General features: G+C 35.4%; 1 protein-coding gene across 9 annotated transcripts in view; it reads left to right on the forward strand.

Annotated features, from left to right (window-relative positions):
• Positions 1-14,768, forward strand: part of Cfap70 (cilia and flagella associated protein 70) — an 87,302-nt gene that overhangs the window by 1,353 nt on the left and 71,181 nt on the right. For 7 of the 9 annotated variants that reach the window (XM_048809005.1, XM_048809008.1, XM_048809009.1 and 4 more), the window contains exons 2-5: positions 1,976-2,078; positions 3,745-3,931; positions 14,195-14,293; positions 14,473-14,552. In XM_048809005.1, the coding sequence (XP_048664962.1) occupies positions 2,016-2,078; positions 3,745-3,931; positions 14,195-14,293; positions 14,473-14,552 (429 nt within the window). In that variant the 5' untranslated portion in view covers positions 1,976-2,015. Of the gene's footprint in view, positions 1-137; positions 203-1,975; positions 2,079-3,744; positions 3,932-14,194; positions 14,294-14,472; positions 14,553-14,768 lie in introns of those variants that run through there. The other 2 variants (XM_048809006.1, XM_048809020.1) reach the window with 2 other exon arrangements.

A 14,768-nucleotide genomic window follows, 5' to 3' on the forward strand; every position in this document is an offset into this window, starting at 1 on the left:
TCTGCTTGTTTTTTTTTTTTTTTTTTGTGGCCATGGGGTACCAGAAATTGAATTCAGGGCACTTGACTACATCTGGAGACACAGTTTTGTATTTTATTTATAGACAGGATCTCACTGAGTTGCTTAGTGCCTCACTGTTGCTGAGGCTGGCTTTGAACTCATGATCCTCCTCCTTCAGCCTCCCCAGCTGCTGAGATTACAGGTGTGTGCCACTATGCCCATCTCTGTTTGTCTCTTTGATCTCATTTTCTCTGTATTATTGAGTGGTACAAGCTACTGAGCTACTTGACTAACTTACTTTCTTTCTTCCTTCCTTTCCCTCTGAATCTTTTACAGTCTTCTTTCTGCTTGGAACAGCCTTCATTTTTGTCTGTTCTTTTAGTTCCAGGTCACCTCCTACAAGGAGATTTTCCTGGCATGCATACTCATGCATATACTTTCAAATCCAGCTAGGTTCCAGCTTCAGCACTTTCTTTCTGTATGATGGGCTGCTAAATAACAAACTTGTCTGAAGCTCAGTTTCTTGTTCTCTAAAATGGCAATTTAAGAGTCACTTGGAAGAATGGATACATATCAGATAACATATGTAATGCCCTTAGCACATTTGGCATATAGTAGGCCATAATCAACAGTTAGTTTCCACCTGTAATCCTAGCAGCTTGGGAGGCTGAGGCAGGAGGATCACAAGTTCAAAGTCAGCCTCAGCAACTAAATGAGACCCTAAGCAGTTTAGTGAGACCCTGTCTGAAAGTAAGAAATTAAAAGCTGGGGATGTGACTTAGTGGCTATGTGCCCCTAAGTCAACCCCCAGAACCCCCCCCCCAAAAAAAAACAACAGTTAATTTCCTTCCCCCTTTCCTCACCTATGTCCCCTTCCCCCACTTTACTATTCTTTTGTCACAGTATCCATTACACAGACTATAAAACTCTTAGCCTATTTATGTCTCTCCTTCTCACTAGATCTTAAATTCCTTGAGGTTAGGGAGTGTACATCTCATCTCTTGTATTTTCAGCATCTATTACTGTGCCTGCCATAACAAATATTTGCTCAATTAATGATTTTGACAGAAATGGAATAGAATAGAATTTTTAAAAAATGGAGTCAGATATACCAGTTAAGAGGCTTTTGTTATAGTCTAGCAGAAGGGAAAATAAGTTTTAATTTATATGGTACTATTATAAAAGAAAGAAAGGGACTAATACAAAATGGCATTTTAAATGTATACTTAATAAGGAAATTGCCGATGCCACTTAGGCCCTGAAAGAGCCCAGAGATGTGATTTTGAACAAATGATCTGAAACTTTAGGCAACTGGAAAAATGAGGGAGTAGCTAGGAAGAGACAGAATAATTGTAATATCTGAAGGGTGCAAGGAGTCCTATATTGTTTTTATCACCAGCCCTGGATAAACTTGGCATCGTATGTCCTTAGCAAATGTTTGAATTGCATAAATAAGCTCCTCCTTGAATAGAAAACATGACCTTAAAAAAACTGATATACAATCTGCTTTTGAAATTATGTCCTTAGTATTGTAAAATAATTAAAAATATATATCTGGCTAGAGACATGTCAGGATCTTTTCCAAAGGATTATCATTTTATGATAGGGTATATTTCTTGCTCTCAAAGTATATTTTTGTAAAACAGAAATAAATCTTTGAGATGGCTTTACAGATTGAAAAAAAATTACCAAAGAACATTGTGAAGAATATGGGGAATGGGAGATGGGGAGATAGTGTACCTACTCTCTGTTTCATGATAATTTGTACATTATACATTAGTTGTATGTATAAAGAATATTTTAAACACTAACCAGTGGAATTATGATTGTGACCAGCTTCCCTGAAGCACTTCTTATCCAGCCTTGAAAGTTAGGAAGGGGAAAACAGAAGGCTAGACTATGGCATATTCTTAGGTTCTCCCCCGGTACAGGTCATGATGTAATGAGGGGACAGTTTCATTTATTTTCTTTACAGAGACCAAAGGAGAACAGAAGAACTTTGCCCAATTACTGATATGGAACAGGTGCCAACAGGAGGTAGACTGGTGCATATCACTGTGACAGATGGATATGATTTGGTAAAGTTTCTTTTGGAAATGTGCAAAGTCCCTAGTTGGGGAATATCAAGGGAGGAATGGAGTTTTTTTTTTTAGATGTTGATGAAACTTTATTTTATTCATTTATTTATATGCGGTGCTGAGAATTGTACCAAGTGCCTCACGTATGCTAGGCAAGCGCTCTACCACAGAGCTACAACCCTAGCTCAGGAATGGAGTTTTTGTGTCATTTTGTACCTCCAAACTCCCTCCCTTTGCATAGCAATTTCATCCTCAGTGTTTCTTATTTGTAATCTATAATCAGCAAGTCACATTACATTACTATGTGTCTAAAATACCTAGCTCAGTGGTAAAGTGCTTGCCTGGCATATGTGAGGCACTGGGTTCAATCCTTAGCACCACATAAAAATAAATAAAAATACTGTGTGTTCATTTACAACTAAACATTTTAAAATATAAAATAAAATACCTGGCAATTTGAGTACTAAATTTATCAGAGTTGAATCAAGATTAGCTTTAGTTTTTGTGGCTAGCAGTTCATATATTAATTTTTCCCCTTTATTTTGAGAAGGATCTGAATTCTGAGTTTCATTTGTGATTAATTTCATTTGGTGAATTTAAATAATAAAACCACAGTTACTATTTAAAAGTAGGAGAATAGACTGGGCTTGGTGGCACACACCTCTAATCCCAGCCACTTGGGAGCCGGAGGCAAAAGAATTGCAAGTTGGAGGCCAGCCTGAGCAATTTAGTGAGACCCTGTTTCAACATAAGGTTTAAAAAACAAGTTTGGGGTATAGCTTAATGGTAGAGCCTAGCATTTGTGGGACTATGGGTTCAATCCCCAGTACTGAAAACAAAATTAAGAGAATAATGAAAAAATATTCAGGATTATGAACTTTTAAAAAGCTTGTTTCAAAAGAGGATATAATTAGTAAACTCCACTTGTTTTAAAATGTGTGTATAAAAATGTATATTTACAGCAAAATACTAAAATATACTAATGTATTAATAATGCTTACATGTTAGAGTAAGATTATAGGCAATTCATTTTCCTCTGATTTTCTCATTTTGCCAGTGTTGGTGATTGAACCCAGGCCTTCTGCACACTAAGCAAGTGCTCTATTACTAAGCCACATTGCCAGCCCCCCACAATATACTTTTAAAGTCAGACAAAACACAATAAATGTTATATTAAAAAACTTTAATATAGGCTGGGGCTGGGGCTCAGTGGTAGAGCACTTGCCTACCATACATGAGGCACTGAGTTCAATCCTTAGCACCACATAAAAATAAACAAAATAAAGGCATTCTGTCCATCTACAACTACAAAAAATTTTTAAAACTTTAATGATATTTAATATGATATGTCAAGAAATTTGTAATGTTTTGAACAACCCACAATAAAAAATTAAAAATAAAAAAAAATAAAAAAAGAAAATAGACGTCAAAAAATAAAAAAAAATTAAAAAAAAAAAAACTTTAATGATATTTAAATGGAATATTACATTTAGCCATAAATAAATTTGTTTAATGATTTTCTACTTTCCCTGTTTTTGTGATATAACTTGTTAGGGAAAAGAAGAAGAAAAGAAAATGCTATTTGTCCTGAGTCAAAATGGGTTGTCAAATGTGTAGGAAATGTCTCTATTTGAATTTAATTATAAAGTGATGTTTCTGCCAACAGAAAGGTTACAAAGGAGATACTCCAGTTACTTTTGTTCGAGCGGAATTCAATCAGGTGACTCTGGGAGACTCTGCAAAAATTACTGTCTCTTCAGAGGGAACTGCAAAGTACAACTTCACTAGCAGTTTTGAGTTCAATCCTGAAGGAGGAATCACTTTGAATGACCTCGCTCACAATCCTGTATTCTGTAAGTCCTTGTGATTCTAAAAAATGTTAGTTATATGAGTATTATATGAGAAGATTCTGAGACGCCTAATAGGTGACAGTTGAATATGCCTTATTCCCTGACTTTAAGAATAATGAAATAGGGGCTGGGGATGTGGCTCAAGCGGTAGCGCGCTCGCCTAGCATGCGTGCAGCCCAGGTTCGATCCTCAGCACCACATACAAACAAAGATGTTGTGTCTGCCGAAAACTAAAAAATAAATATTAAAAAAATTTTCTCTCTCTCTCTCTCTCTCTCTTTCTCTTAAAAAAAAAAAAAAAGAATAATGAAGTATACTTTGAGTCCTGTCTGATTTGGCAACAGTCACCAGGACCTATTAATTTAATCAATTTTAATCAAAAACCTTTGACATCTGACTGAATTTTGCAGTCTTTATCCTCTACATAGAGTTGAGATTCCCTCTCCTTTGTATTCCTTTATTTAAGGTTGCCAAACTTAGAAAAAAGTGGGGAAAAAAAGCAAAATATGTGTCATACTTATACTTAAAAATTATTCATTGTTTATTTGAAATTTAAATTTAACTGGGCATCCTATATTTTATCAGGCACCTATATCTGTTTTTTTGTAGTGTAGCCATTATTCATTTGTCTTTCTTGCTAGAGTAGGTGCTTTTGAAATCAAGATTGAACTCTCAGTATTTTTAGACTTTCAAGTGCATCCCTTTGTTGAAAGAATGAAATAGAGGGATGGATGGTTAATATATCCTTTCTTCCTTACCTTTATGATTTCAAAATGTGCAGTATTGTCCCTGTTGTAATGTGTTGTATCTGTTTACTAGTCTAAAACTTTTTTGGTTTTGTTCTGTTTTAATCTGTTATCTTCTTTCATTTTGTAATTTTTTAATTACACCTCTGGGATGCCTTCTGGAACCTAGATTCCAAGATCCCCAAACTTAGATGAGAACTGGAAATGTATATAGTATTCTAGATTTTCAGTATTCTGATCCTGTATCTTTCTTTCCATAAGAATCACTTGGGGCTGTGGGACCACATCTTCAGGTCCCCACATCAGAGCACCAAATTCATAATTGTTAGAGGAGGAGTCTAAGAAATCAATCACCATTTGACCCACACTCTCTCCCAAGTATCTTCTTCTCTCTTTGTTCTGTGTTTCTTTGCTATCCCAAATAGGAGGAGTAATTCTGATTGCATTCTTCACAAGTATGTTGGATGGGAAAAACAGAACTGAATATTCTTTTTGTGCAACCAGAGACACTGGGCACCATGGTGCACCCTTGTAATATTAGTGCCTGGGGAGGTTGAGGAAGGAGGATTCCAAGTTCAAGGACAGCCTTAGCAACTTAGTGAGATGGTGTTTCAAGATTAAAAAAAAAAATGAAAAGGACTGGGTATGTGGCTCAGTGGTAAAACACCACTGGGTTTGAAACCCCACCCCCCAAAAAAAAAACGGAAAGAGAGAAAAATACAAAGAAAGGGAAACCCCTTTGTTCACAGAAGCAAAGCAAGAATTAACACCTGGGAAACTTGAACAGCTGCCATTGATGTGTAAATGGTGGTGGTGTTGGTGTTGGGGGAGAGGGCAGTACTCTAAAACCTACGGGCTTGGGTTTTAATGCTCTTACAAGGACAAAAAATCTTGGACTGCTACAGATGAAGAGTTGAGACTGACACCTCCCTACCACAAGCTAAGACTCCTAAAAAGAACGGTCTAGGGAAAAAATAAATTGACTCTCCGTTATCTCTAAAATAGAAATGAGCCTCCCTTAAGAATTTGTAGTTGTAGGCTTGTGCCAGCTATTAAAGAACATATTTTGGAGCTGGGGTTATAGTTCAGTGGTAGAGTGCCTAACACATGTGAGGCATTGGGCTTGATTTTCAGTACCACATAAAAATAAAATAAAGGTATTATGTCCATCTAAAACTAATATATATATATATATATATATATATATATATATATATATATATATGTTTTATTAAAATACACAGGAACATTTAGGAACACACAAGAAACATACTAAAAACTGGCCACATTATAGGCTGTAAATCAAGTCCTACCAACTACCAAAGAATCTTAGCAGATTAATCTTAACAGACTAAGTTTTCTGGCCAAAATACAACAAATAAGAAAATTAGAAATCAATACAAAAAAGATTTTTTAAAAATCCACATGGAAATTTAAAAACACTCATGAATAATTCATGTGACAAAGAAGAAATCATTATAAAAATTGCAAAGCATTGTCAAAACTTGTAGAAGGGCAGGGGTTGTAAGTTGGTGGTAGAGACTTGTTTACCATGCATGAGGCCCAGCACCACAAAACAAAACCTGTGAGATATAGTTAATGTGGTAATTAGAAGTACCTTAATAATTTTTAGTGCGTTCATTAGAAATCAAAAAGAATTTAAAACAGAGCTTCTTCTGAGAAGATGGAATAGATGTATTTTTCTATATTCCTCCTACTAAGTACAACTCAAAATGAATAATTTATATAAAACAAGCATAAGAGACTCTGAAAGGTAGAAAGAAGAAACCTTGAAACTGAGGAATGACATAATGGTGAATTCCTTAGATTTTCTTTTTGCCTTATGTATGTCCTGGACTTGGTGCTGGAGAAGTTGGCAAGCTAGAAAAACCAGTGGGTATAGATATTTTTTATTTTTTATTTTATTTAGAGAAAGAGAGAATTTTTTAATATTTATTTTTCAGTTTTCGGTGGACACAACATCTTTATTTTATTTTTATGTGGTGCTGAGGATCGAACCCGGCACTCTGCGTATGCCAGGTGAGCGCGTTACAGCTTGAGCCACATCCCCAGCCCCTATAGATGTTTTTTAAAAGCCTAATAAAATTTTGCTCTCTCCAGTCAAAACACCAGGAAAGGGGAAGCCTAATAAGACAACTTTTAGGCAATAACTGCTTTTTTCCAGCCAAGTACTCCAGGAAAAAATGGCTTTCTTCTCAACCCAAGCTGAGTGGGAAGTCTAGACTACCACCATCACAAAGCAGTAATAAGGTACCCAAATACCCTTGTGGTACCAGAGAAGGCCAAATAGGGAGCCAGAACTTCATCTTCTTTGGCAATAGTCTTCTCCCTGTTTCGTCCTGCTCCCCCACCCTCACCTTCGTGGTCAAGACCACATTGAGGACCTTGTGCTTATAAACTGTCATTAACAAAGTATCCCTCTACTCTACTGGGGTGATGTCAGAGGAGGCCTAGTACAGGTTCAGAACTTTCATTATCACCTAGGGTTAAAGAGTCCACAACCACTGCAGGATCTGTGATAACCAAATAAGGAAGTAGAACTCCTGATTCCTCCTCGGCAGTAATAATGAGCTGCCTCCCTTAGGTGTCAATGGAGGCTGAGTTGGGAACTGAGAATTCTACTCCCACTTAGCAATAAGGAAGCAGCACCTTCTCCCCTTTTTTTCTTGAAACTTAGACAAAGCTAGCTAAAACAAAAGATCCAGAGTTTTTACAAAGATTCAGAGTTTCAGTACATAATAGAAAAAGTCCAGGTTTCAACTGAAAATCATGGTATCCAAGAACTGGAAGATCTCAAACTGAAATTAAAAGGCAGTCAGTAGATGCTAACACCAAGATAACAGATATATTAGAATTGTAAGACAAGGATTTTAAAGAAGCTGTGATCAAAATGCTTCAATGAGGGCTGAGGCTGTAGCTCAATGGTAGAGCACTTGCCTAGCATATGTGAAGCCCTGGGTTCGATGCTCAGCACCACATAAAAATAAATAAATAAAGGTATTGTATCCAACTACAACTAAAAATAAAAAATAAACATATTAAAATGAGCCAGGCATGGTGATATTGATCAATGCAACAACACCATTTGACAAAATCCAATACCAATTCACAATAAAGTAGTTGGGCTGGGGTTGTGGCTCAGCAGTGGTGCACTTGCCTAGCACAAGTGAGGCGCTGAGTTTGATCCTCAGCCCCACATAAAAATAAATAAATAAAGGTATTGTGTTCAACTACAACTAAAATATATATATATATATATATATATATATATATATAAATATATAAAATATGAATAGTTTTAACTTTTTCAACTTGATAAAGACTGAAATTACACTTAGTGGTGAAAGAATGAATGATTTCCAAGATCAGGAATAATTCAAGGATGTCTGTTCTCACCATTCTAAATTCAACATGGAATTGGAAGTCCTAGACGATGCAATGAGATCTGGGAAGAAATACAAGGCTTACAGATCTGAAAAGAAGAAGTAAAAATACTGCTATTTGCAGAGGAAATGATGATCCATGTAGAAAAAAAATACCAAGGAATCTACAACACTTAAAAAATAATAAATGAGTTAAACAATATCACAGGATAAAAGAATGTGCAAAAATCAATTATATTTCTGTATACTTGTTATAAATATTGACATCAATATTTATAACAATAAATATTGTTATAATACTATTTTGTGATTGCCTTAAAATTTAGTGTAAAATACATATATAGGTCTTTTAAAAAATTTTTTTGTGGTTGTAGATGGACAGAATGCCTTTATTTTATTTGTTTATTTTTATTTAGTGCTAAGAATGGAACCCAGTGCCTCACACATGCTAGGCAAGCACTCTGCCACTTAGCTACAGCCCCAGCCTCATGTATAGGACATTTATGCTGAAAACTAGACACTGCTAATGAATGAATCATAGAGGATCTAGATAAATTGATATATGGTGTATAGAACTGGAAGACTGTACATATTTAAGGTATTAGTTCTTCCCACATTGATATATGGATTGAATATCATTCTTCTCAAAAATCCCAGCAAGATTTTTGTAGATATGGAAAAGATTATTCTTCTTTAAAAAATACTTTTAGTTGTAGATAGACACTATACCTTTATTTTATTTATTTATTTTAATTTGATGTTGAGGATCAAACCCAATGCCTCATACATACTAGGCAAGTATTCTACCACTGAGTTACAACCTCAGCCCCTGGAGTGGATTATTCTTAAATTTATATGGAAAGGTAGAAGAACTAGAATATCTAGAACAATTTTGGAAAAGAATGAATTGGGATGAATTAGTATCTGTATTTTAAGACATCTATCTATAGGAGTCAAAGTTGGTATGAGTGGAAGAAAAGATACATAGATTAGTAGAATGGAACAGGAAATCCAGAAATAGATCCAAATATGTCCAACTGATTTTTTTTAAATGAAAGTGCAAACCCAATTAATTGTAGAAAATGATGCTGGACATCTATAGGTAAAGAAATGAACCTCAATATGTCTCACATCTGACACAATAACTAGCTTTAAGATAGGTCACAGAATTAAATGTAAAGCTACAGAACTTTAAGAAAAAAATCTTAGGAGAAAAATCAGGATATAAGGTAAAACAAAGCATTCTTAGACTGAAGAACAAATCATTATCCATAAAAGGAAAAAAAAGAGGAAGAATTGGACTTTGTCATAATTAAAAACTCTTGCTCTTCAAAAGACATTGTTAGGAGGACAGGCTACAGAGTGAGAGGAAGTATTTGCAAAGCACAAAACAGGAATATCTAGAATTTTAAAAAGTCAACAGTGACACAAAACAATCACAACCCAAACAAACCAGCTAGAAAATAGGCAAAAGACATGAGACATTTCACCAAAGATAAACAGATGGCAATTTAACACATGAAGATATTCAACATCTATCACCAGACAGTGGCGCTCTCCTGTAATTCCAATGACAGGCTGAGGCAGGAGGATTGCAAGTTTGCGGCCAGCAACTTAGTGAAAATGAAAAACAAAAAGGGCTAGGGAGGTAGTTCAGTGCTAAAGCACCCCTGGGTTCAATCCTCAGTTTTGCAAAAAAGATAATTCAACATCACTAGCCACTAGAGAAATGTGAATCAAAACCACAATAGGTTATTACTGCACACCTAACAGAATGGCTTACCTTGAACAAGGATAAAACTGTATAAAAGGAAGCTTCCTCTTTGTTAATGGGAGTTTGATAACAATGCCTAAGTCTTAGATAGTGAAAGAGGACCTAATTTTTGAGCTCTTGTATATACAAAAATGGTCACAAAATTTTTAAGTTATAATCTATTTTATTTTTTGCAGTTCAGGGGATCAAACCCAGGGCCTCATGCATACTAAGCACATGTGCTACAAGTGAGCTACATCCCCAGCCATTTGTGACATATTAAAGACCCATCTTTAATAAATTGATGGGCTTAGCCAGGCATGGTGGCACACGCTTGTAATCCCATTGGCTCAGGAGTCTGAGACAGGAAAATCACGAATTCAAAGGCAGCCTCAGCAATGGTGAGGCACTAAGCAACTCAGTGAGACCCTGTCTCTAAAAAAAAAATACAAAATAGGGCTGGGGATGTGGCTCAGTGGTCCAGTTCCCCTGAGTTCAATCCCTGGTACCAAAAAGTATATAAAATAAATTGATGTGCTTAACAACCATAAGAAGATTGAAAACAAATGACTTAAACATTTAATTCAAGAAGCTAGAATAATAATAGGGTAACCCAAAGAAAGTATCTTAAAATTAAGATTAAAAAATAAGAAATAATGAAATGGAAAACAAGAATTACTAAACAAAAATGCTTCTTAAAAAGACTAACCTTAATTACTAACAAATAGGCAAGATTGAGCCATAGAAGAAGGAAGGAGGGGGTGAAAAGGGGAGGAAAGAGAATGAAGTGACACAATGATATTAGGAAGAAAATGGACCATAACTACAAGAAGAATGTCATTTTTAAAATTATAAAAGGATATTCTGCCATTACTTTGGAAAACTTAGATTAATGGACAACATTTTGGAAAATGGAAATGGGGAAAAAAATTAAAAAGAGGTAGAATTTATTGAGTAAGAAACTAAGAGACATCAGCTAATCAAAGTTGTAGACAAATGGAACTTGATTCAAACAAACTAAAGAAAATGGTGTTGAAGTACAAGTTTGAATAAAAAGAAAGACATACTGTTCTTAGGAATGCTCAACCTTATAAAGATGCCATTTCCCTGTTTATAAATTTATTGTGATCTTTGTAAGACTGCCAACATTTTTTTTTTTCCCAGAGATGGGTATTAAACCCAAGGCCTTGCATATGCTAGACAAACACTCTACCATTCTACCAGCCCTATTTTATTTTTTTTATTTATTTTTTTTTTAAAAAGATAGAGTGAGAGAGGGAGGGAGAGAGAGAGAGAGAATTTTTAATATTTATTTTTTAGTTCTCGGCGGACACAACATCTTTGTTTGTATGTGGTGCTGAGGATCGAACCCGGGCCGCACGCATGCCAGGCGAGCGCGCTACCGCTTGAGCCACATCCCCAGCCCCCTATTTTATTTTTAATTTTAGAGTTCTTTTTTAAAAAAATTTTTATAGTCGTCAGTGGACCTTTATTTTTAATTTATTTATATGTGGTACTGAGAATTGAACCCAATGCCTCACACATGCTAGGCAAGAGCTCTACCACTGAGCTACAATCTCAGCCCCTTTTGAGAGTTCTTATAGAAAAAAAGATTCTTTTTTTTTTTTTTTAAAGAGAGAGAGAGAATGAATTTTAATATTTATTTTTAGTTTTTCGGCGGACACAACATCTTTCTTTGTATGTGGTGCTGAGGATCGAACCCTGGCCGCAGGCATGCCAGGCGAGCGCGCTACCACTTGAACCACATCCCCAGCCCCCACCAAAAAAAGATTCTTGATGTAAGAATGATCAGGAAATTCTGAAAAGAAGGGTAACGAGTTATTAATTCTATATGATAGAATGTAATATACAAACAAAATGGAACATTGTAGTAGCAGGCATGTGTAGTCATAAAGCTCACTGGAACAGACTGGAATATCCAGATGTAGTCACTAGTACTTCTGGTAAATTAACATATGATTCAGATAATATGTCAAATCAGTGGGGGGAAAGATGTGTCACTCTCTTTTTGTGATGCAGGGCCTCACACATGCCAGGCAAGCACTTCACTGTCGAGCTAGCTACATTCCCATAGGGAGAAAAGATGGATTAAGTAATGAACAGTGCTGGGATATCTGGAAAACAAATGTAACTAATCTCAAAATTATGCCAAAATATGCAGCTGGGTATGGTGGCGCACAGCAGTAATCCCAGTGGCTTAGTAGGCTGAGAAAGGAGAAGAGCAAGTTCAGAGCCAGCCTCAGCAACTGCGAGGCGCTAAGCAGCTCAGTGAGACCCTGTCTCTAAATAAAATACAAAATAGGGCTGGAGATGTGGCTCAGTGGTCTAGTATCCCTGAGTTCAATCCCAGGTATCAAAAAAATTTTTTTTTTTAAATTATGCCCCCAAAATTTACAGATGGACAAAATGTGTGAAAAATTAAAGTATGCAGGTACTATAAGAAATCATGGAGTTGAAAAAATAAATCAGAGTGGCAAAGCATTTTTAAGTATTTTATAACTATTGCAGCCACAGGGTGGAAGAAAGGGCAGTTTACATAAGTAACTATAAAATACAGGCCATAAACTGGGATGCAATTTATAATTAATTTCTTGACAAAAGGCACATTTCCCTTTATATCAGTAAGAATATCAGCAAGGGGCTAGGATTGTGGCTTAGCGGTAGAACACTCACCTAGCATGGGTGGGACCCGGGTTCAATCCTCAGCACCACATAAAAATAAAGGCATTGTGTTGTGTCCATCTACACCTAAAAAATAAATTAAAAAAAAAAAAGAATATCAGCAAGACTCTAATAGAAAAACACAAAACATTGAAAACTACACAGTAAAGAAAACATATCTGGTCCTTAAAAATGTGAAAAATATTTAGTCTCACTTTAATGAGAGAAACACAATTATGTTTAGATGCCATTTCTATCGGGTTATAAAGGTCACAGTTTGTTAGTATACTATATAGACAAATATGTTGTCCAACTCATATTATTTTTGCTGAAAATGCTGAAGCTGAACCTAAGTTTCTAGGAAACACAGTAATTGAAAACAAATACCATGAAGAAAAAAGATAAATTCAGACAGTGTGATGTTCTCTTTAACTACTGGCCTAGTGCCTTCAACAAGCCAATGTCATAGGAGAAAAGTATGTGGAAAGCAGGAATTTTTTAAATGAAAAGAAACTTAAGAAACTTGACAACCAAATGTAACCATGTGGTCTTTGATTGGATCCTGGTTTGATCAAACTAGCTACAAAATAAATTTGGGGGAATTGGAAAATGCTAAATATAGACTGGACATTAGATGAATTTTAGGAATCATGTTTAATATTTTATCAAATATTTGCTAGATGTGATAAAAGTATTTCATTTTTTTAATACCTTTATTTTATTTATTTTTATGTGGTGCTGAGGATCAAACCTCTAGGGCCTCACACATGCCAGGCAAGTGCTCTACCACTGAGCCACAACCCCAGCTCAAAGTATTTCAGTTTTGTAGGAAAATGTCATGTTGTGGCTTTGTATATATTAGTATTTAGGAGTAAAATGCATATAATTTATTCGAAGCTATTTCATCAAGCAAGGCAAATATGATGAAAGTATTTTGGCAAACAAAATCATATATAAGGAAGCAAATATGACAACTTTCTAACAATTACTAAATTTAGGTGATGGTTGTATGGATATTCATTATGCTATTCCACTTTTTAGTGTATTTGAAAATTTCATCATTAAGTGTTAAGCATACCAAGTAATGCTCTAGTGAAAATTCTGGTACATCCTTGTGTGCCGTGGGGATCCTGTCAAAGTCTCCTAAGCCCTGTCCTAGGCAAGATGGAAAGATCTAATGCTTTTCAAACTTCAGATTATAAATTTAGTTATCCTAAAATAATTCAATTTAGGGGGGATCATAATCACTGATCTTTTATCCTACAGAAAGTACTTAAGGTTTTTGAGTAGTAAGGGTTAATATTATATGAAATTTTGGCATCAGATAGTCACATATATCAGTTACCTTTAAACATATGTATATGCATGATTATGTTATAAAATCCATTTCTTATTATAACTTGTAGGCAAAAAGCTCAAAAATTACTGAATTTGTTTAGTACTTTGCATTGGAAGTCACTGATGTTAGTGCTTTCTTGGGTTACACAGTTTTTGTTTGTTCGTTTTTGTTTTTTTCTGTGCTAGGATGAATCCTAGGGCCTGCCCATGCTGGACAAGTACTCTGCTACTGAGCTATGTTCCCAGCCCAAGTTAATTTTCCTTAACTTAAATTTATTTGCTTTACTTGGTTATCTGATGGGTGATTAGAGTTGTTCTCATTTTATTTGCTTTGATTTTTTAGTAACTGTGACTGAAGTTTTACAAAAGGAAAAGAAACAGAAAGATGAGAAGAACTTAATATTAGGTCAAGCTGTGGTGGATCTTCTTCCCTTACTGGAAGGTCAGATACGTGATTTTCTCAAAAGCAGAAATATGAAAGTGCATATTTAGATGCAAAGTGTTGCAAAACACAGCCTAAATGAATTTGGAGGATTTAAGAAAAATATGAGCACATTTATTTCTGTCTGCAACACTAATTTAACTCTTCCTTCTTTGGCTCAACTTGTCTTCCTTTCACAGGAGAGAGTTCATTTGAAATGGTGGTTCCTTTGCATCCTGTGCAGGGCTCACCCTTAGAAACCCCTCGACCAGGCTCTAAGGTAATCAGTTTTAACTCTTTAACATTTCAGCCTTCCATTCAATATTATAATGAGTCTGTCTGCTTATAAGGTTCAATTCAGTTGAGTCCAATTCATTGGTCACCTTTTTTATTTTCCCCACAGCACAATAATGCTAGGTTCTAGAAAACAGATGAATAAATCCTACCTTCTAAGAGCTCACAATATATGGATATAACACAGTGTGATGACATGGTG

Source organism: Marmota marmota, unplaced genomic scaffold (genome assembly GCF_001458135.2).
Source record: "Marmota marmota marmota unplaced genomic scaffold, marMar, whole genome shotgun sequence".
NCBI classification, from domain to species: domain Eukaryota; kingdom Metazoa; phylum Chordata; class Mammalia; order Rodentia; family Sciuridae; genus Marmota; species Marmota marmota.